At 45.4% G+C, this 22,197-nt stretch overlaps 1 protein-coding gene across 3 annotated transcripts in view; it reads right to left on the bottom strand.

The window, feature by feature from the left end:
• SPNS2 (SPNS lysolipid transporter 2, sphingosine-1-phosphate) overlaps positions 1-22,197 on the bottom strand; it is a 190,490-nt gene that overhangs the window by 47,740 nt on the left and 120,553 nt on the right. For all 3 annotated transcript variants that reach the window (XM_073315320.2, XM_073315321.1, XM_073315322.2), the window contains exons 4-8: positions 17,438-17,589; positions 15,094-15,160; positions 10,663-10,805; positions 9,180-9,332; positions 4,874-5,063 (exon numbers count right to left, since the gene is read on the bottom strand). In XM_073315320.2, coding sequence (XP_073171421.1) covers positions 4,874-5,063; positions 9,180-9,332; positions 10,663-10,805; positions 15,094-15,160; positions 17,438-17,589 — 705 coding nt within the window. The remainder of the gene's footprint in view (positions 1-4,873; positions 5,064-9,179; positions 9,333-10,662; positions 10,806-15,093; positions 15,161-17,437; positions 17,590-22,197) is intronic.

Below are 22,197 nucleotides of genomic sequence, written 5' to 3' on the forward strand. Positions count from 1 at the left end.
TTAGGGGTGAGCAAAATTTTTGGCCCGAGGGCCACATCTGGGTATAGAAATTGTACGGTGGGCCATGAATGCTCACAGAATTGGGGTTGGGGTGCAGGAGGGGGTGAGGTCTCTGGCCTGGGGTGCAGGCTCCAGGTGGCACTTACCTCAAGCAGCTCCCAAAAGCAGCAGCATGTCCCCTCTCCGGCTCCTATGTGGAGGCACAGCCAGGTGGCTCTTCTGCGTGCTGCATCGTCTGCAGGCGCTGCCCCTGCAGCTCCCATTGGCCGCAGTTCCTGGCCAATGGGAGCTGCAGAGGCAGTGGTTGGGGCAGGGACTGCGTAGGAGCTGGAGGGAGGACATGCTGCTGCTTCTGGGAGCTGCATGGAGCAGCCCCGACCCTGCTCCCCGGCTGGAGCACCAGAAGCCCCAGACCCCGCTCCCCAGAAGGAGCTCAAGGGCCAGATTAAAACAGCTGGTGGGCTGGATGCGGCCCATGGGCCATTGATAGCCCACCCCTGTGTTAGACGTACATTTTTTGGGGTGGAACATCTCATTGCTCCCTAGCAGTTCTGATCCGGACGTGGCCACGTCATTTGCTTTCACTGCGTGCTGGTTCCCTGAACTCTGATCCTTCTGTTGCTGCTGGGAAGAGTTTTCCTTATTTAGCAAATCTTCACCCCTGCACTTATTTGTTTCTAAAATTGTCTTTATTTCCCACTCCACCTCTTTGTGACTGGTCTTGTTTCCTGTATTATGGTGACTGGGCCAATTACGACGGTACGGCTTCTGAGCTAGGAATTCTCAGTCCTTCCCTTGGTTCTTATGATATGCTTGTCTGCTCTGCTATTGAGTTCCTAGCTTCTTCTCCATTATGCCTTTACATTAGACATCTGTACATATATATACATCTCTATACACACACACACACACCCTACACCTGCTTGGCTATGAGGAATATATATATGAATTATTGAATACAGTGGGTGAAATTTGACCCCGTACAAAGGCCCATCACCAGGCCATGGCACACAAGTCTTGTGCTGGCTCTGCACAGGGTTGTGTTTCTCTCAATATGCCTTTCAGAATTACCCTCTTTGTATGTGTGCGCTCGTGAAAGAAAAAGAGAAATAGTCAGAAAATCGTATTCAGCATTTCTACTGAAGAGAGGTGCCAAGGACATGTGCTGTAAACAGGCATTGTCCCAAACCGTACCAACTCTGCAGTTCTGGTACCAAGCACATTAGGAAGCATTCTGGATTCCCCACAGATGTTTTTGGTGTCTACAATTTAAAACTTGGTTTCATAGGCTTCAAAATGAGGTTCAACATTACAAGTATTCTGAAGGATGGGGAACACAGCTGCTGTGCACTCACTCAAAATGAAGAGTCCCTAATTCTCAGCGTTGGATAGTATGCAAATCTCAAAAAGCAAAGGAGGAACCGCCTTCGGGACAAAAGACAGATCACAGGATTTGGAACCAAGCAGCCACCAAAGCTACATTGGAAGTGTTTCATTTGGGAGAAGTTGTTTGTTTTTAAGATGATCCTGGGAAACCGAAGTAACTGCTGAGCCCAAGGTACCACAACAGCTAAAAGCTTGGCAAAAGGCACATAAAACACCACTTTGAAGTTGTCTTGAGATTTAAACTAAGCGTTCAGCACCTGAAATCTGCTTCTAGCCCCAGAATCTTTTGAACTACATGAGCGGTGTGTCATCATGATGCTGTGCGGATAATGGGTTTGGAAAGATGAGCTTGGATGTCCTGACACTGAAGGAGAAGTGCAAACTTCAGAGAAAGTGGGACTTAAAGATGTGCAAACTGTTGTTTTAATGTGCAGGATGACACCACACACACATATATATGGCAGAGTAAGGGGTAATCACGATTTACAGCAAAACACAGTAGTAACAAGTGGAAATTGGAACAATCAGTGGTTCCCAAACTGAGTCCAGGGGATCATTGGTGGTCTGTGGACAGCTAGCTAATTAGTGCTCCCTCTCTTACTTCAGAGTAACAGCCGTGTTAGTCTGTATTCGCAAAAAGAAAAGGAGTACTTGTGGCACCTTAGAGACTAACCAATTTATTTGAGCATAAGCTTTCGTGAGCTACAGCTCACTTCATTGGATGCATACTGTGGAAAGTGTAGAAGATCTTTTTATACACACAAAGCATGAGAGTGGGTTGGGGGGGAGGAAATGTGCTGGAAATGGCCCAACTTGATTATCATACACATTGTAAGGAGAGTGATCACTTTAGATAAGCTATTACCAGCAGGAAAGTGGGGTGGGGGGAGGTATTTTTTCATGCTTTGTGCGTATAAAAAGATCTTCTACACTTTCCACAGTATGCATCCGATGAAGTGAGCTGTAGCTCATGAAAGCTTATGCTCAAATAAATTGGTTAGTCTCTAAGGTGCACAAGTACTCCCTCTCTTACTTGTTTCCAGCTACTTCTACTACAGCACAGAACAGCCTGGAGGCATGTAAAGATAGCTGAAAGAGAGAAGCTAGCCTACATGGCCTGTCTAGGGGCTGCTGCTACATAAGAGAAAGATAAACAGAGCTGTGTTCAGGGACCAGAGCCACCAATGGGAAAGGAATAAAAAGGGGAGAAATGAACCAGGAAGCTGAGTACATTCAGGAAAGTGTAGACCAGATGGCTGGGCAGCTATACAAGCAAGCCTATATCCTTCATTTTTTTCCATATTCAGATGACTTCCCAAGCTTATCAACTCACTTCTCATGCAACCCCCAGAGTGACCGTCTATTACAGTTACTGCTTATATTTCTTAAAACTCCATGCTGGTGGTTTGGATTGTTTCATCATTTCCACTCTCTCCTCAACAAATAGAATGGCTACACAGAAATATAATCTACATAAAATCAGCTCTCTTGAGATAATAGACAATGAAGAAATGATTCAAATGGGATCAATGAAAGCATAGTATTTGTCTTTTGTTGCAGAAATAGGTGACAGATAACTTTATTTAGAGCCAGGTAGGAATAAAGGAAGGGTAACAATTCTGCTAACCTTGAACACCCTTCTCTAAGGCATTGTGGTCATTTTTCTGCTGCTCTCTGAACTAGAGGTTAATACTAGACCAGGCCACAAGGCCATTGGTCCGGATTTCTTTCTGACTCTTACTCAGCAGCCAGAGTGGATTTTTTTTTTTTAATTTTCACTCTCTTCTCAGAAGAGCCTGTATATAATGACCACAGCAGCAGCACACAGAACGATCCCAATTAACCTAGTGATGGGTTAGACAGGAAATTGTAGTGCAACTTTTTGTTTCATTTAAAATCAAGCCCTACATCCCTGGATTGATTGTGTTCTGGTCAGGGAAAGCAAGGTTTTGACTTTCTGATTTTACCCTACTCCCACCTTCCTGCTTAGTCCCTAAAAACCCACCTAGCTTCTCTGTCCTGCATAAAAACACAAGGGCTTTAGGGTTTAATGTAACTGGGATCTGTTTCACTGCCCAGGATTTCCATTCTCCTGTGTTAAAAGCAAGATCCAGACCTGGGACTGGACTGTGATAGGAGTCCCTCCCCTAGGCCAGCCTGCACACAGTAGGGAAAGACGACAAAAGAAATGAAGGATTCTGTGTGGGAGTCTGAAGTGTACCTGGTCACACTTTATTACAGTACAGCGCTATTGCAGCTGTTGTGTAATCACAGACACTGTCCAGAAAACAAGAATTCCACTTCGTGAAAAATTCTGAGGTTTCAATATTTGTTTTTGTTCTGTATCAGAGTGAAAACAGGACCTTTCAAAGCTTTGACACACCCACCCACTCCAGACGTTAGGGCACTTGCCTGGGATGTGGGAGACGCAGATACTCAGGATGCGGGGTACTGTAGCTAGGTTCAAATTTCTGCTCTGCCTGATTCAGAGGAGGGACTTGAACTTGGGTCTCCCACATCCCAGGCAAGTGCGCTACCCCCGCAGGCTCTTGGCTAGACTGAAATCTCAATCTTTCTTCACTACCATCCTGGACCATTTCTGTGAAAAGTTTTGGTTTTGACAAATTAGCATTTCCAACGAAAAAAACATGTCGCTGAAAAACTCCCAACCATCTCTGGTAATCACACACTTCTCACTATGTAATTACCACTAATGCTTCCAAATGTCCAGTGAACTGCATGACTTTTTTGATTTACTTACTACCCCTCTGGTAGCCTTTTCATTATGCACTACCTCATTGTTTCCTTGTATCCCCATCTGTCTGTATCCACCTGTTGTCTCATACTTAGATTGTAACCTCTTTGGGGCAGGGACCATCTTTTTGTTCTGTGTTTGCACAGTGTCTAGCACCATGAACCTCCAGTTCATTACTAGGGCTCCTAGACCTTATGGTAATAAAAATAGATAATAATACACGTATCTGCTCTATTATTCTCAGTCATGCAGCAAACTGTCCAGTCTCAGGAATTAAAAGGTAATTACCGGTTTCAAAAAGGATAGCCTCAGTGCAACTGAAATTTAACTACATGGTAATGACAGAACTTTCATAATAAAAGTGACCAACATTTCCCGGTACTGGCATTCTGGACTAAGGCAATGCCCTTACCTGGCTAAAGCAGAACAAAGGAGGAGAACGATGGATTTCTGCACATGAGCTATATCCCTGTGTCTAATCTACAGCACTTATTGGTGAGATTTTGATGGGAAAGGTGAAAACGGTACAATGCTGTTTTGCCCCCAAACAGAGCATGGTAATGCTGAGATGGAAGTGAGCAAAAGAAGGAAGGTCAAGCAGAAGAGAGGCACGTACAAACCAGTGTCTCAGCCCCACTGCATGGAAAGATGCACACCGATTTGCTAAGAAGTTTGGTGGACAGGGCACACGCGAGATGGCATATGCGTATTCAGAGAATGCACTATACTTACATAGGCTCCCACAATGCTGCTCTTGGCAGCAACGAAGATCAGACAGATGAAGATGGCTGACCCTAGCATGCCGACGGCACAGACCAGGGGGTCAGCTCGCTGGGTTTTTAACCGGCACCATTTGGTTGCCCCAGCCCCTGTGATCACGCCCAGAAAACCAGTGAAGCATGTGATTGCTCCGAAGATCAAACTGTTAAAACAAAATATTGAGAGAGGGTTATTTGTTCACTGACACACTAATGTGGACAAGTTTTATTCACAAACAAGCTGGGAAAATACAGGGTAATGGGATCTGAACTTCACTCTCTGGCTTTGCAGATTTAAGAAATACAGTCTTTGTCACTGTCAGTTTTCCTTGAAGAAAAGAAAGGCATACTAGGTGCCCCCAGCTCAAAGGGCTATGGACCTAAATGGGACTTAGGAGGTGCATGGGGCCTTCAGCTGGCTCTCTGAACAGGGGTGAATTTCATACGAAGTGCACCTGACTAAGCCTGCCTTATGCATCTGGGTGTTAAGCAGCACTACAGCAGGGCAAATTCTCAGTGTTGTCAATTCTCATGATTTCATTGCAAGTCTTGTGATATTAGATGTTATTCTCAAAGCCTCAGCTGCTGGATTCATTTGATTGGGGGGAAAGTTTCTCGCCTGCATGGCTGCAGAGAAAAACTTGAGATTTTAACATGGGCTCGGTCGGAATGCAGCGAAACGCTGGTCCAGTACTTGTAAAGAAACGAAATGGCATCCTCTGCACAACAGGACCTCACACGTTCACGGTCATTTTGGCAGGGGCACGGGCCCACTGGCAGGGATGGAGTAAGGGTGCTTAAAAAATCAGGACTGCACCTTACGCCCTGGTGACTAAAAAAAGAAGGGAAATAAAACAATCTCCAGATCATCATTTGAACAAAATTCTCGTTGGGATTTTTAAGCCCGTCTCCGGATTTTCTGACACCTGACTCATGCTTTTTGAGTGCTTTTGGCATTGGCAACACTGAAAATCTGTAACTTGCTTTCTAGTTCGTGACCTGTGGCAAATTCCTGGACTACCAAGGAACTGGGAATGCCACGGTGACCATAAAAACTAGAAGGCCACTTGTTCCAAAACTGGTTGCCAAACCATGTTTGCAAAGTCTGCATGGGAAAATTTTGGAAAATGTCATGTTTGCATGTGAGGAAAGAACGGAATAGGTGTCCATTGTGGGGAGCCAGCAGGGGCCTCGTGCACAGTTAGTCTGACGCAGAGTTCAGAGTAGAACAGGGGAGCAGCTTATTTCAGACCCAAGCTAACACAGAAAGGGCAGAGTGGGCACACCCGGCAGCCTCACAGCACTCCTGGATCTGCCCTTAATTAATTCCAGCCTGCAATCTTTACCACTGTCTCTGCCTGTCAACAGGTTATCTTCTAGCTCCCTCTAAAGTACAGCAGCCATTACTGGTGAGCTGCGTGCAACTTAAGTGGCCAGTTTGAAAACATAGCCCTAAGAGTCCAGTGCCAAAGCCGCTTTCTTCTTCAGTCTCTTGTCCTGTTACAGAGTTTTGCGCGCAGAGCTGAGACCAGTGCGGCTTTACAACGGTATCATGCAAGGAACTCTGTCTTAACTGGGAATGGGGAGGGAGTGGACAGTATATTAAATGCCCCCTGCCAGCTCAAACGCGGCCACATTATGGCATGAGAAACAAGCAAGCAACAGGCTGATGATGGATTAGGAATCACTACTCCACTGGAGCCCTCAGCTCCTCCCCCTATGCTGTGGGTCGAACGTATCATCCAAGTAAAAGGCAGGGTGAGTGCGAAGGAGTGTAAAGGAAGTTAGACACCCGAAGCTCATTGAATTTCAAAGGGAGTTAGGTTCCTAACTCCCTTTGGTCCTTGTGAAATCCCATCCAAACTGACTCCTCTGCTGCTGCACTACAGATTTGCTATTTATTTGTCAACATGTAAAGGAGTGTCTGTTCATAGCCCAGGTGCTCTGCATCTTGTGTGCATGATCTGGAACACAACAGTCTTTGCGGTAATGGCCATGAAGCTTCAGGATAGCTAAAACTGTAGGAGGAGAAAACCTCCCTTTATGAACGAGAGATGGGCAGGCTGTTGGGGCTGCTTTCTCCACTAGCGACATTTTTGCAGGATGGACTGAGTCTGCTGGATTAACCACTCTTGGCAGTTAATTTATGATATGATATTCGCTTAGACAGGTGGATTTTCCTAATATTTGTTTTCTATAGTCAGTACAAAGTCAAAAAGCTGGCAACAGGATGCCTTCCTACAATTTTAACCCAGTCGGAGCAATGCTTTCATCAGCTTCTGAGCACCTTTCATGCAAAATATAACCAGAGACAACACAAAGCAACGTTCCATCAATGGTGCTGAAAGAAGAGACCCAGGTGCAACGTGAAGCAAAACAGAATGGAGCAAGAGCCTTCTGTTATACATTAGCAAAGCCAGTAGGACCCAAACCTTACTTTTCTTCTCCCATCATCACAGCTACCACGCTCTCCCCCACTGCCGTGGTGGATACACATCAAAAGTAGTAACAAAGTACTAGCTCTTAAAGGACCAGAGGACAATGGTATCCAGGTAGGGCAATCCTTAAGTAATTTAATGTAAGATTAGTGAAAGAGGCACTTCAGGCTGTTAGAGATTTCATGGCACATGTTAAGGGTATTAACTAGAGCTGATCAAAAAATTTCCACCATTTTTAAAAATTAAAATGCAACGTATCTGAAAAATATTCCATTTTCATTCAAAATTCTCAGGTTTTTGTTGAATAACTGAGCTAGTTTTCAAGTTTTGATTTAAAACTTTCAGTTGTTGAAAAATCTTCATGTTTTTATTTCCCAAAAAACTTGAGAAAGTCAAGAGATTGTGACAAAAATGAAAAAAAAAATCATTTTTCCAAATATTCTGTATGGGGAAAAAATAATGATTTCCCAATCAACTCTCACATTAACTCTGGTGTGATGGCCAGTTTCCAACTCTGGTAACTGTGTTCTTACTACCCAAGTTCCCCCTGCAACTCGGCAGTTATTCACTGTTTTTTAAATAACAGGTTAGACAAACACCTGTCAGGGATGGTCTCGATAATATTTAGTCCTTCCTCCGTGATGCGGACCAGACTAGATAAGTAGGACTTTCAGTTCTGCACTTCTGTGATTTTATTCTTCCCAAATAACGTACTATAATGTTGTCCTACTGCTGCAATCTACTTCAGAAGCGGCTGCATGTTAGTAGCACATGAGCGATACCAGCATACACACACCATCAAGAGCTTAAGATATCTTCAGGATGAAAGGTAATTACTAATACTCCTCTTCGGTATTAAGCTACTCCAGCATGGCAGGGAAATTTATTCAGTCTGATACCCACAGACCTTCTCTCTTCATTGCCTTAGGGTCAGCACTACAGTATTATTAAAGAGAATATTTCACCCTGGGGCACGTTCAAACCAAGAGCCTTTATATGAAAACAGTAACAGGCAAAACCAGTTTTCGATACTTCCCCTGCAAGTCTGGGATCTCTCTTCAACTCATAAAGGACCCCCAAAGCCCTTCATCCAGTCAAAGATGTTTACAGCACATGGTGCATCGGGCAGAGGAGCGGTGCATGAACCACAGGGGCTGAGTACATGGCCACAAGGGCACTCCCTTGCTGGCTCCTAGAGGGAGAACAACCAAACTGAATCCTGAACTTTGGCCACCACGCCAGCCCAATCCCTGCTATCGCTGATGAAATGTGAGCCACGATAAGAGCCTCCTCTCTTGCCACAGCACCCATCTTCTGCTGGATCCTGCAGTGAGGTCATAAGCTACTACTTATGACATCACAGCGTGCTGCATTCCATGGAAGATTTCCAAGCGCTATATACATACAAATCAATTAAACGGCTTAGCCCCTCTGCAGATAGTACATCCACTTTACAGATGGTGAAGCTCAGGCACAGAGAAGCCCCATCCCCAGGTAACATCGTGCTGGGAATCAGTGGCCACGACAGAGTAGAATTGAGATCTCTTGGCTCTCAGTCCTGTGCCTAAGTTACAAAGCCATCTTTCTTCCCTGATCTCACCTGCCCAGTATTCCAGCTTTGCTACAAGTTCATGTCCAGTAGCGAGGAAGGGATCAGCTGCAGCAGCAAAGAATAAATTCTGGATTTAAACCCCAGTGCTTCCTATCATTTTGCAAAGGGCAACAGGAAGTTATAGGGATCCTAGTCAATGGATTTCATTCTCTTAAGCCCAAGCTCTGTAAGTTTGAATGTCGGCTGCAATAGGAAAGCCCCCCTTTACAATAGCACAGGATGAGCCTTACCTGTCCTTTGTGCCGCAGGGCTCCGAACTGCAAGTCTCAACAGTTTTCTGCACAACTTGTGCCCTGTGAAGGTAGAGGGGAATCCACATGCCCAGTGCCCCTGTGGCAAAGGAAACAGCAGACGTGGCCAGCGATGAGAACACATAGCTGCGGCTGTGGAGATGCAAGAGAGAAAAATCCAAGGGGAAATTTTAAGTCCAGAACTGCTTTATCTCTGCAGTAGGGAAACCCTGAAGGAATAATGGTCATGGGAGGCAGCAACAGAGAAAACGGCATCAGCTCAGCCCCAAACTCATAAGCCAGAGCATCCCTAGAGCAAAGATCAAATCACTAGCTGCTCAAATAGGCTCAGATGATATAATTACAGTACTTTCTGTTGGAGCTTGCCTCTGCATCTATTTACATCAGTGCAAAGCAGGTGTAAAATTTTACCAGGCTTCGGTGCAGTACTGTTTTGCACTAACTTTGCACAGGTGCAACAATGGTGCAAGGTGATGGAAAATCAGGCCCAGAGTACATTTCTAACACACTATGTTGTGACAGTAACAATACGTCTCACCTCCTGGACAGGACTTTACATCCACAAAGTGCCATGTGACCATCAAGTAATATAGTCAGCACTCAATCATCAGGATGCCCTCCCTCTAGTCCTACCATCATGCCTACTTGCCTGCTCCAAATGCCATTCTCCCCATCTGAGTGACCCTGCCTCACTGGGAGAGTAGTGTCATTACCGTTTGGATTACCAGGCATTCAAATGATATGAGGGTAAGCCCCATGGAGACACCTGTGAATTAACCATAACCACGTGTCCGAACACCCTTGTTCTTGCTGACAACACCGGGAAGATGCACTAGTCAGTACTGTCAGAAGGAACAAGATCACGCGCAAGTTCCACTTTGGAACTCCATGGGCAATCTGCGGGTAAATGGAGACGTGCTCAGAGGCAGTTGCAGAAACACCCTGACAGCGCGTGCAGCAGAATGACTGACACTGTGCAAGTGTGGGTGCATAGGGATGTGGAACTGTGTAAGCATGGGTATACCTGCAAGCAAGGGCAGGCATTTGTATATCTGCTCCTCAAAATTCACTATGACGTTTCATTTCCCCCCCTCCTCAGGAAGGTGTCTCCTTTCCCGGTGCCCACCAAGACAGAAAAAAGGGCAGAAAGCCAGTAACACCATTTGCTCTTTCATATGTTTCCACTTCCACACTTGAGCTTCCCTGAAGCGAGAACCAGATATGGACCCGAGAAAACCCTCCAATCTGAACCTTGGACAGGGTAGATCCAAATTTGGATTCTAACTGGGGCCCATTCCTAGTGAAAATACAACTGTGGCTTCCTTTCTCAGGCCCAAGGATCGTGCTTTCTGCTGCTCCTTGAGCATTGCCGCTTGCAAATCGAGCATTGCCACCGGCAAAAGCTAGCTCACTCCCAGGCTGAGAGTTGAAGGCCAAGCGCATTTTAGCAGAGCTCTCTTACTTTCTGATCAGTGCCTTCATGTCTCTTAGCCATGAAGTCCGAGCCTTCAGCTGTCCCCCCAGCTGTTCCACGTTGCCTCTTTTAGCAGCAGGTACAAATATCAAGATGAGTGTCCCCGTTATCATGCCTAGGAGTGGAGATACCTGGAAAAGAGGACCTGGGAATCAGCACAGGAAGTTGCCAGTGGTTACCATGGCTAGTCAAAAAGAAACAGATTGCATTAGTTTCATTTCAGTGGCCAGATTCTTTACATCTGGTCCGAATCTGCATGAACCCACTGCCGCATCTGCTCCTCTCTGTCGAGACCCTTACTTACTCTTGTAGCTCAGCTTTGGAGATGCTTGTGATTAAGGTGGTCGCATTCTGTGTTACTGCTGTACCCAGCTCATCTTCTGTGACATTTAACCCTTAGGAAGCCAGCTTACTCCCAGGTGGGCTAGGGGATTGGCTAATTTCTAGAAGTATTTGAAGGGTATCTGGGGTGGTATGCCAGGAAGGGGAAAGGTTTTCTGAATGTTGGGAGTCACTTTCTGACCTTTCCCATACTTTCCTCTGTGTGCACATACCCCTTGCCCACCTCTGGCTTTCCATTTTCAGCCAGTTCCTGACTGCTCCCTGCATAGGGCATTCAAGATGGAGTGGGGGGAAAACAGAAGAGGACACTGAGGCTCACGAGGATTAGGTCTCCTGACTTCCAGTCCACTACTCCAATGACTAGAGAAGATTTGCATCATCCAAAGGATCCCAGAAGGCTTCACAAGCTATAAAACCGAACCACCTGTCTACTACTGAGATTCAGTCATCACCAGGGTGCAACACATCGGTGTTCAACAGGGCACTAGGACACAACGGGTACATCTACCCAGCCTGCAGCAGCGAGCCACCCAGTGCGGGCCGACGGACTTGTGCTCGCAGGGTGCGCACTAGTGCTGGAGAAATAGCTGCGTACGCAGCACTTTGAAGTTGTGGCTCAGGCTCGGACGCCTGGGGATGGGGGTGGGCTTCAGAGCCCAAGCTCCAGCCGGAGCCACAACTCCAGAGTGCTGTCTGTGCAGCCGTCTGTAGGATGCTAGTGCAAAGCCCCCTAGACCAAGTCTGTTGACCTGCGCTGGGAGGCTCACTGCTGGGCAGACATTCCCTAAAGGGGGATGTTATCAATAAGGCTGAGGCCTCCCTTTTGATAGGTGCAATTTTTACGTACAAATTCTGTGCCAGCCAAATGCACGGTAGGCTCCAGTCTGAGTAGTGGTGCCTCAGAATACCTAACCTACCCGTGCAACACAAAACTGCAGGCCCAACAGAAGGCAGGTCCCAGTTTGGTTGCAAAGAGGAAACCTAAAACATGGTGGGAGGGATAGCTCAGTGGTTTGAGCATTGGACTGCTAAACACAGGGTTGTGAGTTCAATCCTTGAGGGGGCCATTTGGGATCTGGGGCAAAAATTGGGGATTGGTCCTGCTTTGAGCAGGGGGTTGGACTAGATGACCTCCTGAGGTCCCTTCCAACCCTGATATTCTATGATTTCAAGACAGGAAACTAAGGAAAATACCTCATTCAGCTTGAAATGACAGGAGGAACTTATGGCTGGAAGAATGAAAGTAACTTAGCTGAAATTTGTCCAGGACACAATGCCCCTAACTCTGGTGGAAAGTGCCATGGAATCCTAAAGGACTCCAAGTTCTCCTGACTTCTGTTTTATTTATCTGAAAGACCAGCTCCTCCAGCAACACAGCATCCTCTGGCACTCTACTGGGGCACTGGAATTGTTACTGAACCAGAGGGAAGACTGCCTCCTACGAAGCACCTCTACAAACACTCTGGTTCTTCTTCTGGGGTCTCTCATCCAAGTACTGATCAACGTGACCCTGCCTAGATTAGGAGATCTGGTGAGATCACAAGAGGTGACACAGTGAAGCAACACACCTAGGAAATAAGCAATTACACTCACGATGCTACTAAATTTAGGGCTTGACACTACTAGATTTAGGGCTTGTCTATATGAGGACACTCAAGAAAATTAATCTGAATTAATTTAAGATGTGAATTGAAAGTGGATGAATTAAACCACTTGAAACTCTTCTCCTATTCAGAATTCAAGTAGTCTTTATTTGATTCAGTTTAATTAATTTGTGAGTTAATGACATTTAACTAATGCATTTTAAATTCATACCTTTAGTAAATTTGGATTAACTTTCATAAGTGTCCCCATGTAGACAAGACCAAAAGACAGACCAACGTCTCCTGATAGTTTTCATGTGTTTTGTACAGTCAGGTTATCACTGGCAATTTGTTGTGATGTTTGCATAGAACATGATGGAGAGACTGATGCACAGGGAGCCTGGGATCTACAAGCACAGGAGCCCAGAAAGATTCTTGCCAGAAACAAAGGTGGAGATCTCACTTGAAGAGAAGGGAGCTAATGGCAACTTCCTGCATCAAATAATACCGTTAGGCCTTTACAGCAAGGTTTCTCAGCCTGTGGGTCACAACCCAAAATTAGGTCTCCGGAATGTGTCAAGGAGTCACTTGGGTGGCCCTGGGGAGGGCTGCAGACAGAGCCCATCTCACAATCACCCTGCAGTGGTGGCCTCAGTCCCTCAGGACTGACTGGGCTCGGCACCCCACTCTGGGCCTTGCGACCTGGTCCACACGGTTGGAGTGCCACTCAAAGTTGGCCCAGCCACCCCTCTGTCATGATGATAGGGGGCTAGCTGGGCCAAATTTGAGTGAGTGATGTTTTGATACCATGCACCAAGTCACAACACCACTCGCATAGATTTGGCCTGGCTAGCCCCCTGTTAAGGGGGCTGGCCCAAATCTGAGCAGCGCTGTGACCCCAGAGGTTGCAACACTTGGAGCGGGGAGCTGCGCCCAGCCAGGAGCCGCCACTATAGTATGCATAAGTGTACTTTTTTAGCATTTATTGTGTTAATGTGTATACTATATATCGTGGGTATGAAATATTTCCTAAGCCGGATGTATTTGGCACTAAAGCTATATCCTGGGTCATGCCATCAAGGTTTACAACTGGGTCCTGAGCCCCAAAAGGTTGAGAACTATGGCCTTAGGGTGCCTTTCATCTTGATGTACTAGGCCAGCATGATCCTATGTAACACGTCAGTCTCATTTAAGCACAATGGGTTGAGTAAGGGGCTTAGGCCTAGCGCTGCTCCTCTGCTCAGAAGTCAGCTTCACCCTTAAAGCATTCCTGCCTTTAGGTAAGACGGCCAATTTTCTGGTCTGCAACTTCATGGCATTACACTTAATTCTTTTCATTTTAGGTTCCTGGTTGGAATCTGCTCCCCACTCAGCTGGCTGCTGATGGACTATTCCCGGTGACTTTACTGGCCTCGCTTCTCATTTCCAGCCGCCAAAAAAAGCCGTTTGTTTGAGGTAGGGAATCCACGTATTTCAGCACCTGCTGTTATAAACTGCATTGGCACGAGCTTCATGCAATTAATTGCCTTCAGGAACTGCCAGCCCTGAGAGAGCATCTCACTCAACCCCGTGCTGGCCAGACTGTCAAAGGCCAGAAAGCAGGTTTGCTGGGCCATTTCCTGCCAGCAATTTCAAGACATCGCTGTGTGTGTATGTGTTTGTGTGTGTGTGGTTTATTATCTTTTCAACACATTTATCAAGGTTCCTAGAGGTTAAAATAGAAGGAAACTGAGTGTCTCTGGGCAGAAAAACAAGCGGAAACTGGAACAAAGTGTTTTTTCCTCAAAGCAGGAGTTTCTTGACAGCAGGGGACTGAAAGGCTACAGAGTTGATTTAAGGTTCCTCCTATTCCCCAGCCCATCAAGAAACTACTGTCAACTGATAATGAAGTGATTGGAAATACGCTACTCCCAGGCAGGGAAACAAGCACAAAGAACCAACAATGAACACCTTTCCCTTTTCGTCCAGGAGCTGCATACGTTTAATCTGCTACATGCTTAATATCTGTACACGTATCTTTCCAGTGCTCCAGTTTTTTAATCCTGCCCTGCCTAGAAGTCCTCTTCTGCCCTCAACCTCAAACTGTTAAATACTGTTCAGTCAGAAGATGGTGCTGCCCACGGATTATGTAAAGCAGAATAAAACTTGGTGAGGTAGCACCATCCTCTTTTGAAATGGGATAAAGACTGTGACAATGACAAGTGCCAGCTTATTGGAGTATGTTGGAAATTTTCAGTTTTGCTGGGGGAAAAGAAGATGGAAATTTCACCCACCTGAAAAACTGCAAAAATTCTGTCCATTTGTTGGCAAAATGTTGATGAAAAATTACAACGAAATTTTATATTTCAAAATTTTTGACCAGCTGAAGAGCTGGAAATTTTCAGAAAGTTTTCATGAAAGTTACAACCTGTTTTCTGGCCAGCTCTAACATTTGTGTGTGTGAGTTCATGAGGGATATTTTAACAGACTTATTGAATATGAGACAGGTGCTTACCCGCAATGCCCAATGCCAGTCTCCTGCTACTTGCTTCACGCTTGATCCAGTGATGTATCCCAAACCACTGCAAAAAGTACAAAGAAGGGAGCCAGTTTTAATAAAGTGCTATCGGTGTAGCTGTTCTCAAAGAACGTGAAATGCAGACAAACAGTCATGGTCAGCTGCTGAGTCTGCAAGTTCCCTTTTCCTGCAGAGACAAGAGTAAGCATCACTAAAAGCAGAAAAAGTGGAGAACATGTAACTTCTAACAACATGACGGGACCAAATATCCTCTAGTTTGATGGAAATTTAGCTACTGATCTGAACTTCACTGCAGGCCCTTTGCCCTGTAAGGGGTTGAAACAAAGCCTTAGGATCCAAAGACTGTCCCATTCAGATTCCTACATCACACCAATCACTGCAATAAGCTGAGCACCTGTGTTTTTGGGCCCAGACCTAGAATTAATAAGAAGTGCCATCAAGTTTATACTGCACCAAACCATTTAAATGCCATCTGTTAATTTAACAGCAGTTGTTCCCAAATATGCATCAAGAGACTGTTTTTTATAAGTTCATACCAAAAATCTTGGAAGAACAAGCACATAGGGCTGATAGGCGAACATCATAAACCTGTCAGGAGGTTAGAGAAACCAGCAGACTTTCAGCCAGATATCACAGAATTATGATCAGGTAATAAAAGGCAGCTCTAGCTGAGCGGTCCAACTGGTGAACCGCAGTGATGCTTCCCTATAACAAACGAACAGGCACGAAATCCATCTTTCGTAAATGCCAGCATTCAGCGCAAAGGCTGCCTTGGGTAAAAGCTGCCAGAGCTGTTCCAGGGCGGCTGGCTGTTGCCAGACACATTTATTGTACAGCTTTCTAAGCCATGAAGGCACCTGAGTTACCATCAATACCATTCGGGTACTGAGCCATTTACAGATATGGCTCCAAAACCAAACCACGGATCCAAACTCCATTAGACTTTGGAAAAAATCAGGTCCAGAGCCAGATGGGGCAACTGGGGCCCATTTCTAGCCATTTGCCATTATCAAGCATGTTTGTCTTTGGAAGGAATTGATTTGTTGCCAACCACTGCTCAGCTCAATTCTCTACTTAAGTGTTCAGTTTCCGAGGGCTGTTTAGAAAAAGTTATTTCCATCAGTTAAGGACCAGCCATTTCTTCTTCCTGAAGAGCAAAAGAATGTTTCAATTTTTGTTTCAAAGTTACTACAGTAAGTTCTAGCTGGTGTATCGCCACCCTAATCCAGATGTTTTTCACTGCAATGGTGGAGTTAACTGCTGTCCAGGTTTTCCCTTTCTGGAAATGAACTTACTGTGCCACTTCTTCAGAGGAAGTCATCTGCTTCTGGGAATCTGGATCCACATTGTCTGAGCCCACCCTGTCTACAACCTCACAATGCAGGGTCAACCATTGTAAAACATACAGGATCTCTCTAGTCCCAGCAATCAGATACTGCACTGGGCTGATAAGGGAACTCAATTGAAAGAAAGTGCCAGGGGAAATAATTACTCAAAGACTGAGTCTGTCTGTTACATTCATCAGGAGACTATGGGCTGTATGGTCCTAGACGACTCTGCGTAAATTGAAGCATGAATGCTCCTTACAGCAGCTCTCCTCAGCCTTGTCTACATTAGACTTTTAAAAGTAATTTCCCACAGTGGTCGCTGCAATGGTGGGAGTACTAACACAGACTGTCTACTGTGGTTTTAACCACTGGGTCCTCTAGAGCGTCTCAGCCAAATTTTGCAGATTCAAGTAGGTCGGAGTTTGAATGTAAGCTAAAGAATACTTTGGAAAGGCCAAAATTTCAAGAGCTAAATTGTGCCTCTGACCTGCACTCTCCAATATTCACATGCCTTAGGGAGATGTGCCTGCAATTACACTTGCACAGTTTTGACCATTTAGCCCTTAGTACCTTAACCTAATGACTCTTCTAGAGTATATGGTAACTTGGAGGAACTTGACTCAAAAAGGCCCATATCTCAAATGAATATAAACAGCAACTAAGAGAACTGGTATAATATTATTCATCAGTTATACAAGTAACATCGCTGTTATTCCAAAAACGTATATGCTGAATAGTTATTTTCTGTTTTCATCCAGCTCTGTTAATTAGTAATACCTCACCTTTATTCCAGGCAAGGGTCTTAAACGAACGTGGACATGAATCAGTGGCAACACAGGTATAAGCACCTCTTTCTTTTAAGCAGCCCCTACTCTAGCCATCAGTCTGCAAACTCTTCCCTTACAAAACAATTCAAATCTAAGAAAATGTGTCTTTCTTGTCAGCCGTTTCGGATGTATGGTAATTCAAGAGAACAGCAGTGGACTGGTTACCTGCCAAGAGGGATTGCAAAGTAGAAGACAGACAGCATGAGGGTTCTGGTGTTTTTGGTGAAAAGGTCTCCTATGATGGTGGGAGCGATGGTGGAATAACTGGCTTCACCGATGCCGACCAAACCTCGTGAAAGGACGAGGAGCCAGAAATACTGAGGGAAGTAATAAGAAAAAAATTAATCAGTCTTCAAAATGGTTCATAATGAAACAGTCCACAGGGAAATGCAAGCCCATGTGACCAGTGGATAACACTTACTCCCCTCATCCCACTGTCACTCTTACCACTGCTCCTCGTGTTTCTGTTCCCAGGGAAAATGTCAGTGCCATATTTCTGTAGTGGTTTACACATATTTTAAAAAATAACTGTAATAATAAACCCTTGCCCTAATTGGCATTCCAGAAGATGTTCCAAACATTAGCAGCTAATATGGTTAAAGAATGGGAAGCAGGAGATTCTCATTTCACTCCCAGGGGGAGGCTCAACCATAGGAGGTTTATGGGTGTAGACAGAGCAACCCTACAGAAGGTTTGCGGGGAGCTGAGCTGATGACGACTCTCGTATTTGGAGGTCTTAAATGATGTGTATAAATCCTCTGTATCCAAGTTGCCACAGAGCACTGGGCTGAAAAGTCAATCCTGGTGCAATTTTTAAGACTCTTCAAAAAGTATGGAAGGGCTTCTCCTGTCGGCATAGATAATCCACCCCCCGAAGATGCGGTAGCTATGTGGACAGGAGAAGCTCCCGCATTGACATAGCACTGTCTATACTGGGGGTTAGATCGGCATAACTACATCGCTCAAGGGTGTGGATTTTTCACACCCCCGAGTGACTTAGTTATACTGATATAGGTCTGCAGTCAGTGTGCTGCTTATCAGTAACAACAGCGGATTCAGGGACATCCTATGCAGTTGTACCCATTGCACAAACGTAAAGCCGGCAACAGAAATCACTTGGAAACAAGTGCACTCTCTGCAAGCAGTGGACGTGAGCAGACTGAATACAGACCAGAATGTGTCAGGAAAACGTGAGCTGCAACAAACTGAAATCTAATGCAAGCCAACATGGAAGAGGAAAAGGAATTTTCCACTGACGTCACAGAACTAAGGGAACGTATTTTCCTGCTGGTGGCTCCCCTCGCACCTGACATTGTATAAGACACTGTACGCGCCTGCTTTTCAAGGAAGCTCCTCTGTACGCTTGCAGCTTTCTGGCTGCAGCTGTTTGCGAGCCCGGTTTATGCCACTTCGACGCCTAACTACCTGATGCACGAGCACATCGAAGCAACGCGAGCTGCACTCAGAAACAACTCCAGGTGCAGAAATACAACAGCAATTAATTGCAGCTGTCGACTAAGGACAAAGAAAAGGGCTGGGGAAAGCCAAATTTTAAATATCTAACCCTTACAGGTCCCCATATACTGTCACTTTTGTTAGCCAGTAGGTCACCTGGGAGAGTTGGAGCCATATGGATTACACTCGTCCCTCAAATGCAACGGTGAATATGTATTATTGATCCCCCTTTACAAAGGGGAAACTGAGTAAGTGAGAGGGCAATTTGCCCTAGGTCACACAAGTCTCAAGTAGTGCTGGGATTGGAACTCAGGTCTCAGGTTCCCTACTCTAACCATGCAAAGTCCTTGCTGAGATGAGCTGAGAAGATGGGCGCTGAAGCACCTGCTTTACCATATATACACCTGCTGGTAGACAACTCCCGTGCGGTTCCTCTAAACACACTAACAGTGCCTTGCACAGCCACCATCAACTGCTTATTTTGACGCCAGTTCTACCTTGGTACGCATTTTCTGAACACAATTATAACTTGCTTGGTGTTTGCAATTACAGGTATAATTAAATGTCTCCTCTAGCCCTGTCATACTGAACAGATGCACGTGGGTGCCTGCAGAAAGGGCAATATCATGACTCAAACCAGTTAAATTAGGTCCATTGCCCAATGCTAAACCATTCAGGAATGCTGTGGAGATACACTGCCTGCGACTGGCACACTGGTAGCCAATGTGGTTGGGATAAGCAGCATTATTCATATACATGCTGAATGCATTAGTGAGGCAGAATTAGAACTGGGCAAAACTGGAGGCTGGTTTCGGTTTGCACACGTTCATCCACTGGTTTCGGTTTGCACACGTTCATCCGCTGGTTTCTGGTGTTGCAAAATCAAAACCAACCATGGTTCAGATACGATGGAGATGGGGTTAAGGAGGCTCAGTTCCAGACCAATAACCAGTAAATATGAAATGTCAACCATGACAGGAAAGTGGCCATCTTGCTGACAAACAGGACCTTTCTAAAACTTTATCTATATGAAAATACCACCAGAGAGATACAGCAACAAGTACAATTCTCAATAACCATTCTGCATGGGCTTTACTCTGACCATTGCTACAGCAATGGTGACCTCTCAAATCTTGCCTACAAATCTTGTGCAAAGCTTTCTCCCTGTTGTTAACACCAGCTCAGCTCTACCAATATTGATAACGTTGGGCATCCTAGTGCACTGAAAACACCGACAACCCCTGGTAGCCTATCCACATCAGGACTCATTCTCACACAGAAAGCCAAATCCCCTTTCCAGTATTTCTGCCACATTCTCTCTCATGCTTTGAGAGTCTGAAGATGTGTCTACACTACAGCAGCATAGCTGTGCCACTGTAACGCAGATGCTTCCTACACTGATGGAGGGGAATTCTTCCATCAACCTAACTGCGTCTGCAGTGGGGATTAAGTCAATTAACTACGTTGCACAAGATGCAAAATTTTCCACAATCTGAAACGATGTAACTCGGTTGACCAAAATTTTAGGTGCAGACCAGGCCTGAGTGATGAATTTCTGACTCTAGATGATGATCAACGTAAGACTCGCGTAAGAGAAAAGCAGTATATCAAGATGTAAGCATGTAGTGAACCAACAGGAAGTCCACAGATGTAGTATATATAAAGCTCTGTCTGCTTTATACACATACATTCATAATTCTAAAGGCCAGAAAGGATCACGTGATCATCTATTCTGACCTCAGACCTGCATGTCTCTTCCCCATGGGTGGGCAGGATAGTTTCCATTAGCTTGATGGAAACCCTTTCTTTCTGTTGCTTTTCCTTTTTGTCACACCCCGAGGCTTGGGCAGAACAGTGAGACACATACCCTGGCCACCCTGTCTGCTCTGGACCAAACTGCCTCTGAGAACAGCATGAGTAGCAGAGTGGGAATTGTTAATCAAATTTTACCCTTTCCCAAATAAGGATTGGTATGTATTAAAGAAGTTTATTCCTTCAAACATTACTGCGTAGTTCTTCCATAATTTGTTCCCCTGTGCAAACGCTTCTAATTGTGCTGGGGGATTTTAAAAGCCTGAGTCAGCTTTCAGCACCTAAGCATATTTTATATGCATACAAATTAAGACCAGAAACATCAAGGTTTTGGTGCTTTTTTCCCTGGGTCAGTGATGACAGACAACTTGATGGAATTTTTGGACACTTAAGAACGGACAAAGCAAACACTTCATTTTCAATAAAGGTTAATGATCACACTCGGGAGTATGGGTTTGCCATTGCTTCCCATCATGTCTGCCAATGACCCCCCTGGCACCTGAGGATGTATCCCCCAGAAGTGAATGCAGTGTGCAAATCCACATCCCTCCATTTGCTGCACTCTCAAGCCCTAGACAGACCAGCACAATTCCAGCCAAGGCGCTAGAAGCACCAAAGTGGGGGTACAGACAGCAGGAGAGGGAGCAGCCAATCTGCAAGGCCTAATCCCCTGGAATTCCCCCTGCTCAGCTTTTCTATACCACAAAGGGACGTCAGCAAGGTAGGGTTCAGGTGCACCACAAGCTGACATGGTGGAGAAAGGATGAAGGCTGGTAGAGATATGGTGCCTCTGCCACTCTTGTTGGACACTCCCCTGAAAGCCACGTCACCACAGGGCGTACCACCTAGAGGGGGCAGTGGAATGGATGGCAGCAAGGCAGGAACTGTGGACCTGGCTCTTCTCTTCCAGTCTCTTTAAGGGAAAATGTGGCCTTTCTCCAAGTTCCCAGGGCTTTACTACTTTGTCCACACATCCCATTGCTGGAAATACAGGGTTGTACATAGTCGTAACTAAAAAAAAAAAAGGAGTTTTAGAAGATGTATAAATCTTCATGATTCAGGGCATAAGCCAACCACTAAGAGGGGCTGGCAAGTAATTTTCTCTGGGGGTAGGCTATCCCGTAACTGCCCACTGCTGGGTTTCTTGCACCTTCTGCTGGGCTGACGGAGAGGGGACACTGGGCTAAGAGGTCCCTGGACTGATCCATTCTGCCAAACCCTACAATCCTGTTGAAAACTAGACACCAAATCGAATCCTTACTCAGTTCTTAAACAGGCACAACACACACCGCAAAAAACAGTAAGGGCTTCATTATTGGACTCTACAGTATTTAAAGGGCACCAAGGCATTGCAATTTTCTGTAGCACACACACAAGAGGTTTACATTAACATCTTCATACTGTTTCTATTCCTGATCTCACACATCACATCAGAATTCAGTGGGCCAGGACATCCTTTGACTAAGCTGTACATGTGACTGCCTTTTATCATGTTTGAACGAAGCCCCTAATTACACATTTAGCCCAGTGGCACAGACCACTGAGTGAGTAATGTAGGTTTTAATAGGTCTAATAGTGACCGTACCTCTTTCTCTTTAAATAAGTTAACAAAAGGAATTAGGCCACGGTTCTCTACAAGATTAGTTGCCACTGATAAA

The sequence above is a fragment of the Lepidochelys kempii genome, chromosome 17 (genome assembly GCF_965140285.1).
Source record: "Lepidochelys kempii isolate rLepKem1 chromosome 17, rLepKem1.hap1, whole genome shotgun sequence".
NCBI classification, from domain to species: domain Eukaryota; kingdom Metazoa; phylum Chordata; order Testudines; family Cheloniidae; genus Lepidochelys; species Lepidochelys kempii.